This window comes from Nothoprocta perdicaria, unplaced genomic scaffold, assembly GCF_003342845.1.
Source record: "Nothoprocta perdicaria isolate Ctin4 unplaced genomic scaffold, notPer1 scaffold_47, whole genome shotgun sequence".
NCBI lineage: Eukaryota > Metazoa > Chordata > Aves > Tinamiformes > Tinamidae > Nothoprocta > Nothoprocta perdicaria.
Window position 1 is genome coordinate 404,797 of NW_020455721.1, and position 24,523 is coordinate 429,319.

The 24,523-nt window shown below is 45.1% G+C and overlaps 1 protein-coding gene across 1 annotated transcript in view; it reads left to right on the top strand.

The window, feature by feature from the left end:
- The window catches only part of HIVEP1 (human immunodeficiency virus type I enhancer binding protein 1), a 109,000-nt gene extending 100,939 nt beyond the window's left edge, over positions 1-8,061 (top strand). Inside the window, exons 8-9 of the mRNA XM_026047017.1 lie at positions 2,950-3,458; positions 6,287-8,061. Coding sequence (XP_025902802.1) covers positions 2,950-3,458; positions 6,287-7,492 — 1,715 coding nt within the window. The 3' untranslated portion in view covers positions 7,493-8,061. The remainder of the gene's footprint in view (positions 1-2,949; positions 3,459-6,286) is intronic.
- The last annotated feature ends 16,462 nt before the right edge of the window (positions 8,062-24,523 follow it).

Consider the following 24,523-nt stretch of genomic DNA (forward strand, 5'->3'; position numbering starts at 1 on the left):
CCTTTGGCAACTGAGTCAGTGCTGGTTATATATGTCACATCCCTAAGCAGATGCCTATAATTGCACATCGTTTAAGACACGAAGCAAAGAATTGCGTGCCCTTTTTTTCCCCCAATTAAAACATCCATTGAACTTCAGCAGGCTGCCTACAATTACCAAGGTGGAACTGGGCCAGGAATCCTTGCTTAAGGAGCCCAAGCTTGGGAACGGTGCCAAGAGGCCTCCTGGTGCAAGGAGCAGCCCCAGGCGCCGTTCGGTACCTCGGAGAGGAGGCGGCCTTGAGCCTGCCTGGTTCTTCTCCGCTTGAGAAAAGAACATGCAGGAACTCTCACAACTTCCCTAATTTGCAGTCGCGCTTAAAGCCCCCTCCCTTCCGAGGGCTTGGGGCCCTCTCGTTTCATCATTGCACCCAGGTATGGAAGATGGGAGGGCTACTTTTTGCATTGCCACAGCGAGTGAGGCGGGAATTTCTTCCTGCGATGTCTGGAGGCAGCGTGGGAGTGCGGGAGCCACGCTCGCTGCTGCTGCCACCTCGGCTGCGCTGCGGGCTCTGGCTCCAGGTAACCACACTGAAAGAGAAGCTGGCAAACTCATGAAAGGTGGAGGAAAACAGGGAAACAATAGAGGGAAACGATATCCCACAGAGACTCGCGTTTAAGGAATCTGTATCCCACACATGGTTCCCCTTTCCCTTTCCATATTTTTATTTTAGGAGGTTGAGACATATGCAGAAAACTCAGAAAAACTCTACATAAGCAGGATTTTTCAGTAAGTCCTGATTTTAGGACTTTAGAAAGTCCTTACTTTAGTAATTTTTAGATGTTAATTCTGAAAAGATACTTTCTTGTTACAAAGCAGGGCATGTTTGTTCATATATTTTCCTTGCTTTAAAGGTGTGACAAGCTAGTCTAATTGCTTCAGATAGCTTTTCTTGCCAGTAGAGATAACCACTCATGATTGATATCAGCTTTCACAGGAAATGTGATTTGTGTATGCAGAGAGAAAGGGAAAAAAATAGTAGTAGGGTTTTCCAGAGGATACTTCTTTGGTGTTGGTAAAATGAAAGGTATCCCCTCAAAGAGACCAAAATTCAGAGAGTCCAGACTGAGACCCCACAACTCTGTAATGCCCCATGCATTATTTAAAAAGTTGCAAAAAAAGATATAGGCCACCCTTTGGATATAACACATGGAGAGAAGCATGTCGAGATCTCTTGCAGAAGCATTGAAGGAAATTATTTCAGTTCAGAACTCAGGTATATGTAAAGATTAATTTTTTTAGGGTTTTTTTGATTTACACATTAATGGTGAAAATACAATGTTGTTTGTGTGAACAGGAGAAATGACAAGTATGGAGAAAATAATGCTGAATAATTCTATGTGCTTTCATTAGTAGCACATTTAATCCTATTTATGGTATTTTAGGAATGGACTTCTCTGGATTTGTTTTTCTACGAAAATATATTTTCTTCTTTGAAAACTATAAATGAAGGCTATTCAAAGTTAAAAGCACATATTTTTGTTAGCATCATTCCAATGACCTGGAGGATTTAGAGTATTTTTAATAACATTTCAGTCATGCCTGCTATAGTAAATGTAGAAAATCCATAGTTTCCATATTTAGTTAACCTCTAAGTTACTCTACAGACAAAGAGAGACTAAGTCATTTGAGTTTGGGATATTTTTTAAGAATCTATTAGCCCTCTTCCTAATTGCACTGCTCATTTGAGTTGAGATGTAACTCTGTTAGACCCACTATTTTCATCTAGAGTTGAAGATTTGTGTATTGTTCTTGGTAACAGAGCAGCTGTAAGAATTAGAACTACATGCAGTATATTCTTTGACTTGTAAAGGTCTGATTTTTTAAAGACTTATTCATTTTGACGGTCAGTTGCTCTGTAAATCTCCCGAAAACAGGATCCCTGAAATTTTAACCAACCAGCCCTCATTGGTTTTGCAAAGCCAAATGATTTTTGTGCTGATATTTTCTTTGGAGAGCCCAGCAGACAGACCTTTAATCTAATATGGAATGCTAGCGCATCCAAAGCATTTTGACTTTTATAAAATAAGATCCCAGACAGTCTGGCTTAGAATCAGATACAGCAGATGGGATTTTGTCTCTTTACTAAAGAAGATTCTTTCTTTCCAAGTTGAGGTATGGAAGGTAAAAAGCTGCAGTCGAGCTGTGTTTTGTCGATAAATTTGCCACCAAACAGCAGGAAGCATCGGCACCACTTTGATTTTAAGACTTGAATTCAGTAGGGCCTCTCTAGATGAGCAAAGTTTCATGCACAGACAAGTTTTTATAGGATTAGGGCCTCCTTGCCGCCTCAGACACCTCGGGTAGCTCTTTAATAATCTTTTCAAAACAACTAGCAAAGTGAGGAATTCTGGTGAGGGCTAATTTTGGTCTCCCTTGCCTGTTAACAAGACGGATTTCTGACTAACAGCCTCCAGGCTTTTTGTTCCTGTCTTCCAACCCGCTTTGCAGCAGTGATTCACGTTAGCTGCAAGGCCACCCACTTATGAGTCAGAAGCGGCTAGAGAGCGTCCCGCTGCTCGGGCTGGCAGCCCGGCCTCGTGGGGAGTCACCGGGAGCTTCACGAGCCAGGGATCCGCTCCCCACGCACCGGCACCAGGGGCCGCTTTGAGTGGGTGCTTATAGGCGCTTTGGAAGGAAACGGGCCGTTCCAGAAGGAGCAGGAGATAAAAGGTTATGTAACCACACGACGGATTTGACACGTGAAATATAATAAAAATCTAAAAACGTTTGCGTGTGTTTGCGTGTATTCCCTTTGTAAAAGGGAAGATCGGCCTCGTTGCTTTGATGTGGATGGAGTGACAGGACGTGCACGTGCAGCATCTCCTCGTAGTGTTTGTGGTTGTTCCCTCCCGCGTTATCCCCGGCGAGCGCGGGAGCTTCCCTGACTGCCCCTTCCCGCCTCCGCAGGTGAGAAGCCGAGGTTCGGCTGCGAGCGGCCAGCGTTCGACGCCGACGAGTCGGACGGCGCCGACGAGGACGACAACGACAACGAGGAGGACGACGAGGACAGCCAGGCCGAGTCGGTGCTGTCGGCGGCGCCCTCGGTGGCGGCCAGCCCCCAGCACCAGCCGTCGCGGCAGGGCCTGCACGAGGCCGCCGACGAAGAGCCCCGCCTGGCCGACTGCCTCGCCGGCCTTCACGCCGACTCCATGGACGGCCTGCCCAAAGCGCTGCTCACCAAGATGACCGTCCTCAGCGCCGTGCAGTCCGTCGGCAGGGCCTCCTCCGCGTCCCCGGGGGAGTTCAGCCCGCAGGAAGCGGCGGACGACAAAGCGCCCGAGAGGGGAGCGGGTGCCCGGAGCGCGGCCGCGCCGGAGGCTCCTCCTCGCTCCCCGGGTCGGCAGATGTCGGTGGATTATCCCGATCCGGACGCAGCCTTGGGGCACTCGCTGATGTCAACTGCGGTTCTTACAAAGGTAGGATCCTGGCGGAGAGAGGGGGAAATTTCAGTCCTCCATTTACAAATTACCTGGGGAATTTGGGGAAGATGGAATTGCTCCTCTTGCCAGTAATTCTTGAAGTTGTTGGCTGAGGCATCTTTAAAGCACATAGAAGTTACTGAGGCACAAACAGGTGGCACTGCACAAACAGCAACACCAGGAGCACTGCTTTTCATTTTATGTGATTTTCAATTCTGGATTTGATTTTGATTGCCTTTCCCTCGAAAGGACTAATATAATATGGTCGTCTCAGTTAAAAATGGGAGTAGGTAGACCGCGTTACAAAAAAAAGAGGGAATATAACATTTTTAGAATGAACATATGTTGGCAGTTATGAAGTTTTCAGGAGAAAGTGATAGAAGTCTTTTTTCTCTGAAATACAGAGATAGAATCATTGGTAACTCCTGTGGGAAATTAATCTAGTCCCAAAGGTTCTTGCCTTATCACTGTAAAAAAATTGTGCAATTGCTTATCTCTCCTCCAGATATGCTTAGCAGAGGAATTAGAAAGAGCACCATATGTTCAAGGAAACTGGGAAATTTCCCTTGCACAATAACGGAGAGAGAAGCGCAGAACTGAGACCTCGGTGCTCTCAGTTTTTCTCCAGACAGAAAAAATATTTTAATAGGAGAAGGATCAGTTTTGCCCACGCTCGTTCTAGACATATGGCTCTTCAGAGCCTGCAGAAAGGTTAGGTCACTCTGTATATAAGGCTGCAGGAATATGCAGTAATTTTTGCAACTAGTGTCTATGAAACTCTGCTGAGGAGATCGCAGGAGGGACCTGGCAGGTGCTCAGTGTTTCACAGGTTGGCTCTATTTTACTGAGCTTCAGCGGGGACAGCATAACTCACAGACCTCGTTGACCCCAGTGGTACCTCTTTAAGGTTTTGAATTCTTACTTCAAGCCATGAACACACTGGAACTTCCCAGAGCAGTGCTTAGAAAAATGTGAGGCAAAATGTTGAATAGCTTCAATAAGGAAATTATTATTGCCTTCTCAGCGATGAATGCAATATTTTCAAATATTGTGTGAGTTCAGTTGCAGAAAAATAGGCAGCAGGAAATTTGCAGTAGCATAAACAGCAGGTAAAAATTTCAATATAGTTTAAGTACTTATTAGTTTGTTTTTTTTTTCCTTTGAAATCTGTACTATTGTGCTTATTTTTGAAAATTTAAGGCAATTGAAGTATGTATTTCAATTGAAGCGTCTAGAAAAAGGAAAAATATTGTCATATTTCATTGTTTGGCAAATGTTAATGCCTGCTTATAAAGGCATGTGACAAACATAAGTTCAAGCAACTTTGCTGCATGACAGGTTAAAAAATGCAGCAGCCTCAAAAACCACTGTAGACACCTGTGACCACAGGCAGAATCATGATATTTAGGTTTTGTCCTTTGTTTGTTGCCAGTAGATACAAAAAAAAGGCTGACTTTACTTCCGCTTAAAATAGAGCCACTAAAGAAAGACTAGGGAAGATATTCATTCAATTAATAACATTAAATTGTTGCTATTAACATAGCTCTAATAATTCTCTATATTAATGTTAAAAAAAAAAAAGGCATGTAAGTAATACAAGGTCATAGATACTTATGAGACCTCGTTTGCCTCATCAAAAAGACTCGGTTCTGGGCGAGAAGTCTGCAATCTGTTCCCATTGCGAATGTTTGTGGATCCAACTTGCAGCCATCGAAACGAGGGATAGATGTTTCAGTGGAGCTGTATGTTCTTTAAGGAGCATCCTTGTCAGGTCTGTGGGAGATGCTGCGAGAGGTCAGACAGCATCTAATTCTGAAAAAGGTTTTGACTTCCTCCTGTCACCTAGCTTCCCATTTAGAGTGGATGATACTGAGTAGTCTTTACATTGTTTTCCCCTTTTGCCAGTTTATTTCCCACTAGTGCTTTTTAGAAGTGCCTTGATTAGTACTTATTTTTTGTGCCTGATTTAGAGATTTCTCAATCACAGCTTATGTCTGTATAAGGAAGGTCACAGCACTTTTTCATGTATTATGAATATGCTCAAAACTAGAAAGAGATCACACTCCTCACAGCAGCTTGTCTGTAACATGTTAAAGCAGAGAGGCCTGAGAGATGATGATTGCAATGCAAGATGTTGTAGGTGGTGTTAGCCAAGGAGCTGTGGCTGCCTAGGCCATTGCCAGAGTCTATGAGTAAGAATGGGGGCAGGCTAATGCCATTATTAGTCCGGGGTTGTGCACCAGGTCAAGGCAAGCTGAGGCAAGAATAAAATGCAGGTCCTGCATCTCACTCCAATATCCATCACTTCAGCTTCTGAGGGCTCTGCAGGTGTCCTCCTCCTTCAGTTCTTCTCATCCTTTCTCCAGATTAGAGTCACAAATGGATGGACGTGTTGTGGTGTTCCCTCTGCCTTCCATAGGCTGCAGTTCAGCAGATGCTTCCAGTCAAGGAACCTCATGTATCAGAAGCACCTACTTATTTTAACTTTCTTGTCTGCGGTGACTTCCATGGGGCTCAATTCTCCAAAACCTTTTTCCTCCTTAAGAAGTGTGTATGAAGAGTATTCAGCAATCTTTTGGAGTGTTCAAGAGCAAGTAGCTAGGGTAATTATGAGAGGAAAATTCAATTAGTGGGTGAGGAAGGAGCTGGAAAAAGGAAGGAAACCAGTGCATTGTTGGGGCCGGGCAGTATATACAGTGAACAAGTGTGTTGTTTTGCAGAGGGAGGGTGGGGAGCCGGGGAGCATTCCAGGCCACCCCGTGTTCTCCCTTCCCGCAAGGATGCGCTCGCCGTCGTTCTCACCCCTCTCTGTTGTTCCCCGCCAGAGCGCTCCCTGTGCCAGCTCTCCCTCGTCGCCGCCGGAGCGGAGCGCGCCGGCCCCGGCGCCGCCGGCCTACGCGGAGGAGCGGCCGCCCGGCTGCCCGCGGCTCCCGGCGGAGCCGCCGCCGCCCCACAGCCGCCTCTTCAGCCACCTCCCCCTGCACTCGCAGCAGCAGCAGCAGCAGCAGCAGCAGCGGCCGCAGCAGCAGGAGGCCCGGGCGCCTTGCGGCGTGCTGCCGGTCGGGGGCATTCAGGTGGTCCCTGCGGGCCTGGCCGCCTACTCCACGTTCGTGCCCATCCCGGCGGGCCCGGTGCAGCTCACGATTCCCGCCGTGAGCGTCATCCACAGGACGACGAGCGCGCTGGGCGACGCGGCCGGCGTGGCGCCCGCCGCCGCCAACCCCGTCGGGGTCGCGGAAGTGAACAGCGTCGTGCCGTGTATTCCCATAGGTCAGATTAACGTGCCAGGCATCCAGAGCCTCGGCGCGCCGAGTTTACAGCCCCTGCCGCCCTTAGGCGTGGAGACGGTGAATATCTTGGGCCTGGCAAACACGAACTTAGCCCCACAGATCCGCCCGTCGGGAATTACTCTAAATACGCTAAATGTGGGGCTGCAAGTTTTGACTGCCAACGCTTCTCCACAGAGCAATCCCAGCCCTCAGACGCACATTCCAGGTTTGCAGATTCTGAACATAGCGTTGCCCACGTTAATCCCTTCCGTCAGCCCCGCAGGCGTTGATGGACAAGGAGCTCCCGAAGCGCCGGCCTCCAGTAGCAAAGCCTGCGACGTCCAGCAGGAGCTGCCCGCCGGGAGCTTCCCAGCAGCCGACACCAGCCAGGGCCCCGGGGCTGCTTCTCCACAGGCTGCTCCCAGTGCCCAGCGGTACGGCGCGAAAAGCCTTTCGGAGCCCGCCCCTCCGAGCGACTACGAAAGACCTCGTGGGCCAGGGAAAGCGGACGTGGAAAAGAGCGACCTTGCCAATCACCTCCAGCCCAAGGGTGAGGTCCCTTGCGGGCAGGTGACGCGGGCTTTGGCAGCAGAGCCCCGCTTAAAGGTGAATTCTGACGTTCTGCCCAAGTCCCCGGTGCATCGAACTGCCTCTCCAGACAGACAGGTACACAGGCCAGCAGCCTTGCCCCGCAGGCAAAACACGGTGCAGTTTAGTGATGGCAGCAGTGACGATGAGGATAGACTTGTAATAGCAACCTAGTTTTTGTTTTTCGTTGTGTTTATTATTATTTTTTTTTTTTTTATAACACTTACAGGTTTCTTGGTAAACCTTCCTTTCCTTAAAGCACATTTTTTTCTGACACAAACCCATTACTAATCTTTGTGCAATCATGAACTCTTGACCAATAATTGTTGTTTCTTGTCAGCTCCAGCCATTTTTGTACATGTTGTATAGACGATTGTGCCTTTTTGGAGTTTTATGTTTAGAAACCTGTACAGATTGTTGAATATATATATATAAAATATATATATATAAAATATGTATATTAAAACCAAGTAGTTGCTTGTGTTTAGTAAGTAAACATCTTATGTCAGATAAATAAAGGATTAAATTATATGTTGCACTGTTAAATGTAAATTTTTATGGCTGTGGGACAAAGTTTCTGTGTACAGATCTAGTATGTAAAACTCCATATTTATTGTATCCATACTAGTCTTGGAAAAGGGTCTGTCCATCTTTCTTGTGTAAGACGGTAGCTTTACACTTCAAAGAGAAATACAGTATCTGTGTTATGGAATATTACAGTAAAATTTTGTTTACTGACTTTACCATTGCTTATGTTGTGCCTTCTTGATGCAGCCTAGTAGTTGGAGAGGCGCTTGGCTCGTTCATTTTAGTGCTGTTTCAGTTGCTTTCACATTGAAAGGCCTTGGTGATGGTGTATGCCCACACGATCCCACCTCCCGTGAGAGGACTGCTCTTCGGGCTCGCTTGGAGCAAAACCTTCCATTTCAAAGCATCCAACGATGATGAAGTGGAGAGGGAACCCTTCAACTTTGGGTATAGTGAGCATCCATCAGCCCGTTTTTTTTTTTCCACTTTGTAACTAAAACTTGAAAACCTACCCAGGAGAAAATGGCAAAAAGATCAAGATGAAATATTTTTTATTTGTAATCTTGAACTATAATGCCACTTTTTTGGAAATTAAAATATTGTTGAGCAAGAAAGGAATAACTCTGTGTGTGTTCTTAATTGCAAGATCTGCCGTACAGTTGGTGAAAATGCTGCTGTGATAATGAGGGTTTGGCATTGCTGATTATCAGCAGCCTCTGAGCAAACTTCATTTCAGGGACTCTTTATTTACATCTAGACAAAGCTAATTTTCTTCTAAATATGTTTTTACCTTGTTCAGAAAGAGAGGGGGGGAAAAAAAGGAAATAGAAGCTTTACACGTACCGCGAATGTGCCCTTATTTCAACAACTCAGCAGTATGGGCATACAAGACGCGGAAGGATTTCAGCAGAATGAATAAAAATGTGTTTATGCACAGTGAAATTTAAAGTTATTAAGAAATCTGTGTGCTAAGCTACTTCAAGAGTTGGTACCCTCACATGATATAGGGCTGTGCGTTCCTGAAAACTTTGAATTGAGCCAGGGTCTGTGCTATAATTTTTAATAAGTTGGGGTTTTTTTCCAGTGCCTCTACATCACATTATTACACTATGTTTATAAACCAATTTTAACGACCAAATTCCAGTAGAAAGCTAGAAGATGTAAATTAAAGTCATAATTGCCTTTATGGAAATAATGAAGATAAGTGCGTATAAAATAGCTGGAAGAAAATGATGGGAAGAAAGTCTTGGGGAAAAAAAAATAGCAGTAAAACTGAGTGTGAACTGGGCTGCATTGTTCACAGATTAACTCCTGTACCCAGCTCACAGAAGTAATTCATAGTTTCATAGTCAAGAACAGCAATATCCTAGATATATTTTTAATTTCACATCTGCTTTTGTACTATTCTCACATTGTACTCATTACATTATTCCATTACGATGTGTTGTAAAACTGTAGGCGATGTTGAGTGAGCTTTAATAACTTGGAGAAAGAGCCCTTCAGTACCAAAAAAAATCATGTATATTGCTATGATTATCAGCCAATTGTGCTAATCCGGCAATTAGAAACACACATACTGGAACGGAGAGATTGCTCTCAATGCAGGCATGAATGTTCATGTAATTCTGTATTGTGCAGAGCCACGGTGAGGGTCTGATCCCCTGAACTGCTGAGCGCTCTCAGCTCACGCTGAAGTGACTGAGAGTTAAGGGTACTCAAGGCCCACAGTGTCGGACTCCAATCTGTGAGTGTCTCACGTACAGCCGCTGTGTATGTGCCGTGTCACTGTGCATTTGTATGTTCTCTCGATGAAAATGTACTGATGTCGATGTGTCTTCTGTCATTATCATTTATACTGAATGTGTGAAACGAGCTGGACCAGTCGAAGTTAAAAGCACTGCTGCGTTACATGTGCTTCGAGAGCCAGAAACTGCCCTTTGCTAGCGGAAGCGGGAAGTGTTTAATGTGTTTTATGAGCACTAGAAACTCTGCCTTGCCTTTAGCTTCTGTGTGATAGACACATGCAAACAAACGAGAAGAAAGCTAATAGGTATTTTGAGCGTATTTGTCTACAGCTTGGCCAAAAAAGTTGCCTGAATCAGAAGGGTTTACAGCGAAGCAGAGCTATCTCCAAAATGTTGAATGCAGTCACGAGTGTTACTGTTTCTCTGATTTGATAAGCAGTAAGAACCTTATTCCATACACCCTAAGGTCTTGATTTTACTAACCATTAGAAACTCCAGAGATTTACTATGTACACATCTTAAATATTAACTTGACTCTTAAGTGTGCATATGCTAGCATTCTAAGGATTAATTCGAGGGAATACTGCACTGGTATGAGAGCATAGAGAAAATTGGTAACCCGGTGTTCAACCTGGTGAATCAGACCATCAGCATGTGCCTCTTTTCTCTTCTAGGTGCTTTGAAGATGCGAAGGTCACGAGGTGGAGCGGAGGTATCTTGAAGAAGAAGGACAACAAGTCAACAGATGTGTCATAAGGAGGAATTACAAGACATGCGTGTCACTTGGTAAGTTAGAAGCAATACAATAGAGGGAAGGGACAAAGGTAACGGGGCAGTCAGTATTACTGGTATCAAGCAATCACCACACATTGCAAGACAACACAGCTGAGACAGTGTTTGAACAAGGAAGCCCACTAATAATGAAAGGATTAGCAGGTAGTTACAGTTCTGTCTAACCTTGCTTGAATGGAGCAGGAGGAAATCACTCTTTTCTGGGAGATGGGTATTGTTTCCCTTCTCTCTAATGTGTTTTAGAATAGGTACTTCTGGGAGATGCCTCTGCAACATTGTGTAAGAGTTTAAAAAAGTAATAGCATGACCAGACCTAAGAAGTTAAAATCCTTACCTCTCCTTTGTCCCTATATATCAGTTTCACTTTAATTGTGCACAGAACCACCATCTTTATATCAGCATATACAGGTGCCCTGTGCGGTGCACACCCGTGATCACTGTGTTAGCAATTATGTTCTCAATCTGAATTGTTCCCTTTTCATTTTGAATTGTGTTCTGTTTTCATTCGCTTGTTGGGAATCGTAAGTGATGGGAAAATTGCTTTCCCCTTGCCACAGGGCTCTGTCTGTTCAAGTCAGTAGCAAGTATTTCAGAGCTCTGCCAGGGCAGGATTAGGCTGCCCGTCAGATGCTGTAAATTATCACAGCTGAATTGAAGTAAATAGCACTGGGCTTATTTACTTGAGGATCAACCTTTAACGTCTCTGTCAAGACTGGCAAATCCAGCACAGCAGTTTCAGGCCTTGAAAGGCCAGGGTAAGTGCTGCTCCCCTGGGCCTTGGCTGCAGCCAGGCCGAGCCTGGCAGCCTGGCACAAGCCGCTCTCCGCAGGAGGATACGGGCAGTGCCAGCTGGAGGCCGGGCTCAAACGCCCCTCGGGAAGCTACGGGGAGGACGTGGTGTGGTCAGCCTCTTGAGACCTCTACAGAAGCTGTTATTTTCCAAACCCGCTGACCACAGAAAGAATAGATCAGCAGCCTGTAGCCCTCCTCTTCCAACATGGTCCTCAGCTTCTCGTGATAGCCTGTGATGTTTGTTAGTAACAGGTGGGTGTCTGATTTCAAAACTCCTTGTGTTCAGCAACAATATGGATTTGGAAATGGGAATGCTCATTAAAGAAATGTGTCCATGTTCCCTGCTTGGGCTTAGATATGTTGCAGCATGATCTACCTGTTGCTCTGTAGGACAGGACTTTTGAGAGTCTTTGCTTTTGCTGTAACTGGCCTCAAATCCTCTTGCTCTGGAGCATTTGGCCACCATACGGAACTGCCACCTTCCAGCCACAGCCGAAAGAAACAAGAGAAAAGACACGTTGCTAGAAGCCAGCAGGGATGATCTGTCCTGCACTGATCACTGCTGCACTCTGCACCTTGCAGCCCTGCAGAAAGTTGCTGTGGCTTTCAGGATGCTGCCAGTCATGCCCCGAGGCCGGAGCAGCGCGTGCAGGTGGCCCCTGTCAGGCAGGCAGAGATCTGACAAGAGCATTTTGCATACAAACAAATTCCAGTGCGTGCCACACACTCTCTCTCCAACACTACAAACCGAGCACAGCTAGATCGCCTAAAGCCAAAGACACACTGTGAAACAAAACTATACCGGGCCTGCCACATAGCAAAATGTTCTGTTTTGGTTCTGAATAAGATGGTGTATTGCACCTTGACTTCACTGCTATATGTGTTAAACAACATAAAATAAATCTGTCACTGTAGTGCTTATCACAGAAGTCCTCATTTTCCCAAGGCAGTGCTCACTAGGGTTTTATAAACACCTCACCTTATACTTGCAACTCATGTTTCAAACACGTGCTTAGTATGAGCGCTTGCATTAACACACAGAATAAAAGACAATTGGTTTTAACATGACTGGCTCACCAAAAAACAGTGAAAATAAAGGATCTACCTCCAAGAGTATTTGCTCCAGATGGCCTGCAGCTGACTTATTGGAAAGGCCATTAGTTCTGTTGCTTCTGAAAGGTCTTCTGAGACCCACGACATTTCTTAGGACGGAGAATCCTGGGTTTTTTTGGTTTTTTTTTTTTTTTTGTGTGTGTGTGTGATTTACCATGTGGGCAATAGGAGTCATCCATCTTGGCTAACTGTTGTCGTCAGTCTCTTTTTGTGTGTGTTAAATTATGAGTGTCTTGGAAACCATGTGGCTAGAATTGTCTTTCTTTACTTAACAGCTTTGCCTTTGCCTACCAGGGTCCTCAGTATCCACCGAACATCATTTCTAATGAGCTGACCAATACCAGAGGCTAATGACTTAGATCGCAGAGTTATGTATTTATGGCTTATATCTTTGAGGATGAAACTATTGCCACAGATACTCAATTTCTAATTCTATTGTTGGCTTAGGATAAAAACAAGCTATGTTAAAATACTGCAGTTTGATTATGAGATAATTTTATAGTGGAATGTCTGTGGGTGGATGGGCAAACAACAATAAGGATGTAACAGCATGTAATTGTTTGATTTGATCTTCATACTGTGTTCCAAAAATACTGAATCAAGAGAAACCTTGCAGCAAAAACTTTCCTGTCTCCCTCCCACACTGCTGCTCTCTGCACTGGCCGGAGTACCCAAAGCTTTAAGATGTGGATGGTGACTTTCAGATATTCCACATGAGATCTACAAAAAAACATGTTAATTGAGAGATGACAAGGCTTTACATTCCTAAGGTGCAGTCATGGAAAGAAAACTGTCCTAGGATCAGTCAATTAGCTAGGCATGCTTAGTTTTCTTTGGTAATGGTAGGTTTGTTTTCCCCAACAAGGTCAAATGTTAAGGCCTGTTTGGTTTTGTGGCTGTGCTCTTCAGTATATTTGAAATCCATTACCAAGAATAAGGTATTTGTGCTGGAAATAGGCCAAATGAAGGCAGCTTGTAAGTTCAAATAGCCCTAACATTTACTCTTTTTGATTGAAACGTCCTTCTTGTGCTTTAGAGGTCCCACCTCAGCCAACTGGAAGTCATTCACCTATTCAGTACTTTGTTTTTTGTACCAAATAACTTATAATTGGATCCTTCCTTCTGAAAAACAAAACATAGCAATATATTGCATTGATCCCACACAGGTCTCAGTTGCATCTCAAATATCACAGCCATCCAAGAAAATTATTGGCTATGAAAAAACAAAATCATCGTCAGGTGAAATCAGTGAAACTCCCCGTTTCCTACTGAAGGATCCTACCATCCTATTTCTGCTGATGTCCAAAGCTCCTGAGCCTGATGCTCCTCGTGCAGCGCTCGCCTCCCCGCTAAGGGTCCGGCACAAGGTGGATTCCTCCTGTGAGGTGCTCCGTGATCAGGCGCCCTTTGCACCCAGAACGGTCGCATCCTTTGCACAAAGAGGTAGCGGGGGCTACACGTTGAAAATGGGAGCACTGGGAGAAATCACAGAGGAATTACACTGTGCCAGAAGCAGGCTGTTGGTTCCCCCGCAGCTGGCACAAAGAGGAGGCTTTGTGTGGCACCCAGCATCAGGTGTGTCTCTGGTCTGCAGAAACGTTGTGCAAGCCACAACGGCAGTAAATGTTGAAACAGGGAGTCTAGCAAGCAAAAATCATGGTGTCCTCTGCACACTGCACCGTTTTGCTCTGCCAGCAAATCAGGTGGGTGGTTCAGAAGCCATTTTTGATGCTTAGAGGTTTAAAATCGTGTCTGTCTCTTTGTTTATTCCCATACCTATCATCATCTATGACTCTTTCTTTTTTACAGTGTCTCATAGGAAGAGCCCACATACCTAATGCTGATTAATTCTGCTGGACTGGGTAACTGGCTCCCCTGTGGATATCCTGTTTTCCAGTGAATCATCATTTCTCCTTGGTACATCCTCTAACTCAGATCAAAGATCCAGAATGTATTAGATATGAAGACATCAGACAGCTCAAACAGATTAGAAGAGACACGCACAAAAAAAATGCATCCCGGCTTCTCTCTCATGTCCTGCTGGAAATTGGCATGCTGAACACAGTCCTAAGAACTTGCTATAAAGTGACAGTAGCCAAAAATATGAGACTTTGGAAATTATTTATTTTAGCTAGTCTTCTACAAATTAGCCTTTCTAAGTATTTACACTTTTGTATTTTCTTAGTTTTCCCTCCCATTTGGAAACTCTTTGGGCTAGATTCTCACCCAATGCGAAACGACATCTGTAAGCTGTGGTGCAGCTGCGCCCGCAAAGGACCTGGTTCTATCCAAGTGCTGAGTCTTGCCTGCAAATGCACAGATTAAAGAAACCTGAAAATATGTGGTCTGTTTTTCCAAGTTTATATAGTCTCTTGCGCGCTTTTATTCAATTTTTCATCTAGTTATACAGACAACCAGAAAAAAAAAGGCAGTGAAATGCCCAAAACTTAAGATCACGAGGTCAAGCTAGATTATGTTAATAGTCCCTTCTTCTCTTGCAGTCTTTGAACACAGGTCTTATCTGGTAAGTCAGTTAAAGTATTTATTTCAGCACTGTTTGATCTTGATGATTGCACAAATGGTCTTTTAAGATTTTCAACTTTCTTAAAAAATAGATTTTTAAACCCTCTTTTTAATGGGTGCCTCTAAGAAGGAGAGCCAGGTTTGATCTAAGGCAGCAAACTGTGTTTGGATAGCTGGAGAGACCATTTTTATGGAGGCATTTGAACAGTATATGGTGGGGTTTTATTAAGTTGTTTTTCTAGTAAGGAGAAATAATTGAATGAAGGACCAAGGACTGTCCTTTTTGTGTCATTGAACTCATACGATAGGAAGATCAAATGTGCTGCTCTTTAATCTTAGAATGGGCTGCGTTGGGCATTTACGGCTAGATTCTTAACTGTTCTTGTGCAACATGACTGTACTTTGAGTGGGGGGAAAGAGCATCACTTCTAGAGCTGTCTGCTTAATCTTATGCACTGTGAATAACCAACTGAAGATGATGGAGACACTCCTCAGCAGGAGCACTCTCTGCAAATACTCAGCAAGATCATTAGATCTGCCCATCCCCAATCAATGAAGTCTTGGCAGAAGTGAGCTAATTATTTCTATCCAGACTATTGACCGGTGTGGGTCCTCAGGTGGTGCTCAGCTGCTGAGGTTTTCTGGGTGGAAAAATGTTGGCAAGATCTGTTGCCAGGTTGTCCTTGGCCTATGGAAACCCCAGGTACAGGGATCCACACAGCCCACCACATTCCTCCTCCTTTCACCAAGGACAGTGATGGGGGAGATGAGAGCTGCTAGGGGTTTTTTAAGCAGGCACTATCAAATTCCTCAGCGAGCTTAAACTCCTGTTTCATTGTATTAGGAACCACTTGCTAAGAACAAATTTTTATGCTTTATGTTTGTATGGCAGTGCAATTTTGTCAGCCTCGCATCAGAACAAGAAGGCAATAAAGTTCTGTCCATGAAGATGGTGCCAAATGTGGGAAAATCCAGGTAAGGGCAGGTGCACACATATCCTTACACACAACACCTTTGGAGTTCCCGCTATCCACTTAAAAAGAAAACCCTTGGGAGGGGGATGCGTTTTGCTCTTCTGGAGGAGAGCTAATGAATACTTCAAAAATAATTGTTTGGGACAATGAATAAGAAATTACAATTTTGAGAAAATGAATGCAAAGCCTGGCTTTAGTGATTTCAGGAGCAGCCTCTTATTCCTTTAGAATAGCCAGGATTTCACTCACAGATTTTAAGGCCAGAGCATGGAGAATATCTAAAACCTGATTACGGGTATTTTTGGCACAATGGGGATTGCTGTTAATGACACAGGGAAGTGTTTCTTTTTTTTTTTTTTTTTTTTCTTAACCTAGCATTGCTCCTTCAAGCACATTAATGTCTGATACATTTGCATTTCTACGTGTCATTAACCCAGATGCCTGGTACAGGAGCTAAAGCCTGTGTCTGCTGGCAAAAGTAAATCCTACTAATGTGCTTTTCCTAGCGCACGGAGGGAATTCGGAGCCTCTCCTTTTGAAGCTGACTTGCTATTTTGACTAATTGCTTCTGGTAACAGTTAATAGCATTTTGTAAAGGCACTTCATCTGCTGACAGCAGATTGATGTAAGGAAGGGACACAGTTCACATTTCTAGAGGGAGCATCGGGAAAGCCATTACCAGCTTCATTAATCTGTTAATAATAAAATTAAAGTACAAATAAAATGTGACAAATTGGGTTCTGTTGTGAAAGTCACTTTAACGGGAGGCTCTGAATAAAGGTCAAAACACACTCTGATTTCTGCTGTGTTTTAATAGCAGAATCAGAGGAGAGCTGTGCGGAAACGGTGTAATTAATCAGGCGATACTGTAATTGTCCCCAAATGATACAGAAAGAATTTGGCAAGTGATTTTTTTTTTCCTTCCTGGAGAGCATTTAGCAAACCTGGAACATAAAGCTTTGTCACACAACATTTAAGTGCTAATCCAATTTCACAGGAAGCTTTCAGCATTGTAGGTACAGTAGGCAGGCATATTCCAGCTGCCCTTGCACTTGCAGCTGCAAATTCAGTGGAAATTCAAGAGTACAGCGGCGGGAAAGGGGAAGAGACGCCCTCCGGGCACAGGTCTCCTTGCAGCAGTGGCAGAAATGAACCTGGCATTGGGAAAAAGTCAAGGAACTGGAGGAGAAATCCCGCTTCTAGCAGGGATGGGGGCTTGATGACAAACGTGGAGATGGGACAATTGTGTAAAACCATCGTTGTCTACCCTTGTTTTGAGGGTGTTGCCAACCTGCCAGGGTCCCACGCTCCTCCAGCCTCCACGCGGAGGCAGTTTTGTTGGGAAAGGGGCCTGGGGAGGGCGGAAGGGAGGCGGCGCTTTCCACCCGCTCTCAGGCAGGAGTTTGGAGCAGGAGGAGGGAATGACATGGGGAAGAAGCGGGGCTGCAGGCCCCGAGCAGGTGCCCATCGGGGCACTCGTGCTGGGAGTCAGACATGAGCCGGGCTTAGCAGCTGGGAAATGAGTGGGCTACGTGATGGGCCGCTAAGCAGAGAGGCCGCACGTGGGAGGCAGCGAGGCCAGCAGCCCTGTCCCTCTCCCTGTCCTCTCGAAATCCTGCTCTTCTCTTCACTAGCAGCTGCACGAGGGTGGCTCACTGGGCAGGGCAACCCCTGCTTGTTTCCTGCCGTTCCTCCTGCCGTGGTGCCCCCTCGATGGCATCGCAAGGAGGGCAGGGGAGGGCAGTTTCCTATCTCTGTTACCTGCGCAGAGGGTCCTGCAGCTGCCTGCTGTAAGGACAGTCAGGCTTTCCTGCTCTCCTGCTTCGGCTCCCGTCTTTATCGCGTGTTCCTCTCCCATAAAGCCTGCTCTTTCTTCCTCGCCAAGTCCTGCAGTGCATAACCCCACAGAGAGAGAGATTTAATAGTGAACGGGGTTGATCCCAGGCCTGAAAGCACAAACACAGCCTGCTGTAGCCACAGATCCCACAGGAGCAGCGTTTGCTGTAAATACTTCCAGCTCTGTATTTCTCTGCTTCAAAGGCAACTATTGAGCAAAACCCTCACCTTGGTTTTTGGAGTACCTCTGTTCTTTTGAGTAGACCAGCCCAGAAATTTTAGAATACATCAGGTGAACTATAACCAGCCAAAGGGAAATCTGACGCCTTTTTCTCAGCCTCTTTTAATGATCTCATTGACAGCCTCCTCCTTTTCTGCTTTAGATTGTAAATGTTGGCAAAAAAAAGACATTTATAATCCAGGTTTATGTATCTTGCCACCCTCCGCAATACATTTCTCCACAAAGGCAAAAGCAGATGCCTGGGGAGAGCTCTGCCTTTATGTTCAAATCCATTGTCTGTCCATGGCCCAGAGCAGTGAGCTTCACTTTCATGGTCTCTTTAGACACAGAACAATAAAGCACATGTACCGTCCTGCAGGGAGGATTGGGCTGAGTATCAACACAGCAGACAAACATTTATTTCATGTTGAATAGAGTGTCTATTGAAAGAGATGGGGTTTTTCTTCTTTTTTTTCTTCTTTTTTCTTCTTTTTTCTTCTTCTTTTTTCTTCTTTTTTCTTTTTTCTTCTTTTTTTCTTCTTTTTTTTCTTCTTTTTTTTTTTTTTTTTTCCCTTTATAAAGCCATGAGCAAGAGCACCATCTCCCTGCTGTTCTTGGGGTCTCCTTTCAGCAAAATATGTTCAGGATGTGCAGGAACTTGACAGGTTAAACTACTGCTAAATCTGCAGTTTATGGCAAATAGGAAAAGATAGGAAAAGATGAAAAAGTTGATTGTCTCATTCCAGCATTAGCTGGAATTTCTCTTAGCTTTTTATTTTCTCATAAATTAAAAGCCTTTCTTTTCTGTTCTGTCTTTCCCAGCTCTCTGGGGCTATTACAGTAAAGAGAAACAAGTTTTTTAATCAACAAAACATTAGTCTGCCCAAGTATAAGCAGAGGGATACATACTGTTGATAGTCTGGAAAAACAAACTTTTCCTGGAAGAGTCTAGAAAAGCTCAAATTAGAGATTTTTCTGTTTCAGAAGATGCTTGAGAAATGACACCATCAGGCTTGAACAAGCTATGTGAGAGCTTCTAAAGGGAAGAGGCTATTCAAGCTGGCAAAGAGTAATGAAGAAACAAAAAGCAAAAGCTGGAAGCTTAGCTTAGACACAAACACTGTTGCAAAGATAGCAGGCAAACAACTGTATTAGGAGGATATGCAGCCAATATTAGAACGGTTTAATATTCTCCATTCCTTTCAGTCTGATGTCAATACTTGGATATCTTTCTCTATGGTTCAATCAAAAGTTTTGAGCTTGCTGCAGAATTTGTTGAATGAGACTCTTTGGCTTGTATTAAACAAGAAGATAGAGTAGACTCCCAGTGCTCCCTGTGGCTTTAAAATATATGAGCAGATGAATTTATGGGACTGGAGTTGACTTTTAAGACCACAGTCAGCTGATGCGTTGGACACCAAGTCCTTACTGCTCTCAAGGAACTCCCCGTCTCAGCTGTGGAAGCTGGAACAGATGGAGCTTGCAGAGTCTTTTGCACATTTTTACTAGTGGAGAGTCTGCGCCTAAAAGTCCAAGTCCCCGATCTTTATTGATTTGTGGTCTTGACACAACTGGTGCCACTTAGAGCCTGCAGACAGTCATCAAAACAACTGCAAACCATAAAATCAGCTGTATGTCATTGAAGGGACCATTCACTGGTAAGACCACAATTCAGCAATATGAGTGAATCTTTGAAGTTATGCGGTCTAAAAGGCCCAGAATAAGAAGAGGAAAGAAAACGTTGTTTATCCTTGTTTTACAGTCATGAGTCCTGAGGTATCTTAGTGGGGCTAAACCCAAAGATTTTGCTCCAGGACACCTCAACCTTGCCGCTGCTGGCCACAGGGAAAGGTCTCCTGCGATAAAAGATGCTAATAACTCCATGCTGGGGATGGCCCTTCTCTCTTATTGTCCTGGGCCTCTTGAAGCCAGAGCAGGTGGCATCTGCCAGGCTTTGCAGGTGTCCTGACCAAGCTCCCTGGGGTGGTGAAATGGGGCATGGAAATATCACTGCAACGGGGGTGTCTGATGGTGCCCTAACTGACCAAAGGCACAGGCAACTGAACCCCTACAAGAAACACAAGGCTGGATCCAACTGCTATGCCTTTCTCAAAACCACGAGACCATCCTGAGTGGGGTCCTCCTCACCCTTCCCATTATCCTTTCACTTGCCAATCTCACCTCTATTTTAGTTATAAGATTCTCTTTGCCTTTGATATTTCCTCGCATTTTCCCTAAGTAAGCCGATGTTTGTCATGTTAAACACATTACTCTGCAACAGAATCAAGCAACTGCTTTTAAAATATAGTCTTCCCCTTTCTGTTATTACCCCTTTATTTCCTCTGATATTTTTCTTGGTGAGTTATATGGGGAAGAAATTACTGCTATCTTGTCTTGAGGTTTCCCTGAGGAATCTTGTCAAAATGAGCAGTCCTTTTACTAAGCTTTCATATATAGATTGAGCAAAAAATAAAACAAAATAATTAAATGGCTCCTGAAAGAATTCTGTGCCTACAACTCCAGGAAGAAATGATGGTTCCATATATGCTATTTTGCAAGCCTTTACTTAGTTCAGCATTTACGTTCAGCATATGGTGTCATCATCAGCCCTGGATGCTTTCCAGGCATGCAGTTAAGTGACATGACTAACCAGTGTCATCCTCTTGTTCTCCTATCCTCTCCCCAGTGGGAAAAACCTGTGCAACTGAGAGGCTTGTTTTGGAAGTACATTGGTTTTGTCTGAGGCATATTTTACCCTTGGTTTTAGTATACTTGTTATCATCTATTTCCATTAAAGAAGCTTAGAGCCCCTGGGGGGAGTGAGTGTTCCTCCTGGCTGCCCATCCTCCTGAGTGCTTTGTTCTTCGGTGCTAAATCAAGAGTAGGGGGGAAATGAATATTTGGAGAGTTTGCGTCAAGTTAGAAATAAGAGGCTGAATTTCATACTACTAATGCACATAATCTCTGCCTACAAAGCAGCGTGATGAATAATGTCTTGGCTCACTCTGGTGCACAAAAATATCCTGCGCCCATGCGAAGTGATATTTACCACAGCAAAGTTGTGGCACAGAAACCTTCAGCTCCCTTCGTCCTTCTTTTGTTTGTTTGTTTTTCACAAAGGGCATGAGGATTCCTCAACTTTGGAATTCGCTTTTCTCCTTGGATCAAATGGTCTGAAGCTGCTTAGCTTTCTGGCTCCTCTGTTCCCCCCTACTTCTCTGAGAGTGAGAATTAATGTGCTCAGTCCTGCAGGACGCTGATCTTCCTGGCCAAACCACTTCTGCAAGTGCTGATATTTTAACCACGCGAAGGAGCTGAGTCGATGGAGTTAATGGGACTGGAGGGGGCTGCGATGGGATCGTCTTCCCTGCCCTGCGGCCTGACCCACTGGCAAAGGCCTCATCCCTCTGCTTCCCGCAGAGCCATCGCTTGGGGCTGACCTGAGGCTGTGTTTGCTTATCCTGGAGTTAAGTAAGTATACGGGGACTTTGATGAATCTGCCTCAGACCGCCCGGCCCAAAAGTTCGAATCTCCTCGGAGCGGTCACTAGGGAAAAGCAGACGGGTGGGAAGCGGCTCCGTCATTCAGCCTGGCCGCAGCTGGGCCGCCTCGGGTGCCACCGCTTCAGGGACCCACGGTGTGGACAACCTCCCTTTCAGCCCCACTGCCCTTAAATCCGGGCTGAGGAGCGAGGGGTGCTGTGTGGTGCTGGGAGGGGAGGCCTCCATCCATAGCTTTGGCTACCTGGGCCTACGGGAACCAGAACTCAGTGGCCACAACAGTTTCCTGAAGTCCTCCACTGGGATGGCGACCGGAGCAAGGTGGGCTGCTGAGCGGGGACTCTCACAGGTTCTTTGTTCTGCAGAAAAACAGCAAAAAAAAAAAAAAAAAAAAAATCTTAGGCATGATAACTCACAGAATTTATAAAGTTGTGAGTCAGCCAGAATTGACACTTTCTTTTTCTTTTTTTTTTTTTTTTTTTTTTTTGAAGTTTGGGCAGTGGGGAGAGAGGAGAAAGAAAGAAAGAAGCTCCAGTGGTCTCAATTACTCTGTTGACTGCAAAACATGTTTTTCTGTAATGACCTCAGTAGGGAGCAAGCAGCTCCTTTTGTGTATTAAATTAAAATCTCAGGGGAAACATTAGGCGCCATAATTCATATTTCTGAGACGCAATTTAAGCCTTTCATTGAAAAAGAAAAAGGCAACTCATAATAACTGAGCTCTGTGATACCCAGTAGATTCATTTTCATGTGAAGGATGAAAACAGCCAGCAACATGTTAACCAATTCCACAAGGAGAACAATTGTAATGATAAAAATTATCTGACGTGGACATGGATTCGTAAGTGCACACACAGGCTTTATGGATCCCTCAAAAGGGACTGGCTGCCTCAAACATTTTCTTTATATTAAGATAGAGGAGAGGAAAAACTCCCTAGCCTGCTCATTAAGAATAAAGTCCACGAGCAGTTTCCAGAGCGCAGAGGCCCAAAATGATGCATCTATCTCTCTTATTTAGAAAAAGTCCTTTTACCAGGACGAGTGCCTTGCTTAAGCTGTTATCACTTACACTGCATTAAATTCCCCGGGGAAGGGACAGGTCTGTGCCAGTAGCAGTGGTCGCATACTGGTGATTGTGGAGCCCAGTGGCGTTTCCAGTACGTGTAGCTGCTGCTGGCTCAGCCCACGTGTTTCAGGGGGCACCGGTACCGTTTCCACCGCGTTTGGGTGTTCTTGAGAATTGCCTGTGAGCGCAGGAGAGCAGCAGGTCCTGTTTCTGTCACCCAGCTCAACAGCAGGAGTTATCTCCTCCGGACTTCACATTCCCACATTGGCTCTTTGAGCTCCCCTGGGAAGAGCCCTGCTATGTTAGGAAATCTCTAAAGAAGCAGACTAAAACCACATATGGTCCCCTAGCACTAATGCAAACCATGTGGATAGTAGGTACTAATTTTCTGTACACGTCTAATTTGTCAAAAAATTGAGCAGAAGAGGCTTTTTAAGTCTTGTGTTAGAAGGAGACTAGACTGAGACAGCGGTCAATGGGGCCTAGGAAAAGCAGAGCAGATCCACGTTAGATCTTCTTCCCAGTGCAGTTGTGAAGGAGAGACTTTACAAAGAGATATGGCTGGTAGATGATGCAGTTCCAATGCAAAACTGCCTAGTATAGCCCCAGTTGTAGCGCGTGGGCTGCAGCCTGTAGATACCGCTTATTTTGTTGAAATAAATCACACTGGCAAAAACATAATTGTGCCTCCGCTGTGTCTCTTTTGCAGAGTTAGCAGCCTGGGGAGATCTCGCAGGGACGTGGCACAAGCTGTGTGGCTAACCCTTTAAAAGGAGAGATGAAATGCAGCCGGCGAGCAGGGGACAAGGCAGCGCCGGCGCGCTCAGGCTGCCCGGGCGAAGCAGCTGGTGTTTGCTGCTGATGCATTTATCTTTGCATCGACTCAAGGGATATTAGCCATTTCCTCCTTTATCTGACCACAAATTCCTCATTGCTTCTTTTCCAGGACGTGTCAATGAGTAGATAAACAAGTTGTTTTCTTCTGGAACTCTTCCCCCATTGGGCTGCAGTGGGAGAACTCTAAGGAACAAACCCAAAGACCAAAGAAGGAGGTGAACTGGCAGGAAAAAAAGAGTCCAGCGTGTTATATAGGAAATTCTTTGTAAGCAAGAATATCAAAAGGATGAAAATCAATTCAGAACGAATTCAGGAGGCGCTCACTACATATTTTAACTATATTATCTTAGTGAAGAGGCACTCCAGCCTGGCTAATGCTCACGGTTACAGAGCCAGCCACTCGGGCATTGATTTTCCTCTTGCGGGGGATTATGAATCCACATGATTTAAGCAGCTCTGCGGCTGCGAGTAATGACCAGCCCCTGAAACTTTAGCCAGGCACAGGAACTTTCTACACAGGAGCGGCTTTGTTTCAATGCTTTTAATTACATTTGAAGACATATATTGTCCGTTAATAGTTGACCTCTAATTATGTTTTTAAGAGAGGGCTCTATTGAAACCAGTTATATCATGAAGATGTGTGTGCAAGCTTAAACCAAAGCAATTTTTTTTTCCCACTTCCACAGCCCTTTCAGAAAATTTTACCTGAACAGGGAGATTTCCTTTCGCCAGAAGGACCCTGCACATCGCTCCAGCCCTAGGTGCTTGTGCATCTGGGCTTGCCCTTGTCTTCTACGGGAGTCTAAATTAAATTAAATTAAAAAGCAGGTAGCTGCTGCTCACGTAGGGGCGCTGAGAGGACGTAAACGCCACGTGGTAGCTGTGAGGTGCCAAATGCCCAGCAGGCCCCAATAGTCCAGGATCAGCAGTCCCGTGAGGCCATGACTTGCCGATCCGTAGGGTCAAGCCAATGCTGCTCCAATGCATCCGGCACCTGCCCGTTGTGCAAGACTCCTCAGGCCGGGAGAGGGGAAAACTCTCCTGTGGCTGCTCCCCTGGAGCAGAAATACAAACTGTAGCTATGGTGCAAGCATTTAGGGATGGAAACATGAACACAAGTGCTTGGCCTTGCACTTCCCACTGCAGCAGTCCTAGTTATTTACGGGTTATGAGGGATACCAACTGCAGGGACCTTCTGGACAGCAGAGAGGGGAGCAGGACACTCCTCAGGGTAGAGTCTGTGGTTCCCTGCCAGGGAATATTCTCTTTGCCCCAACCT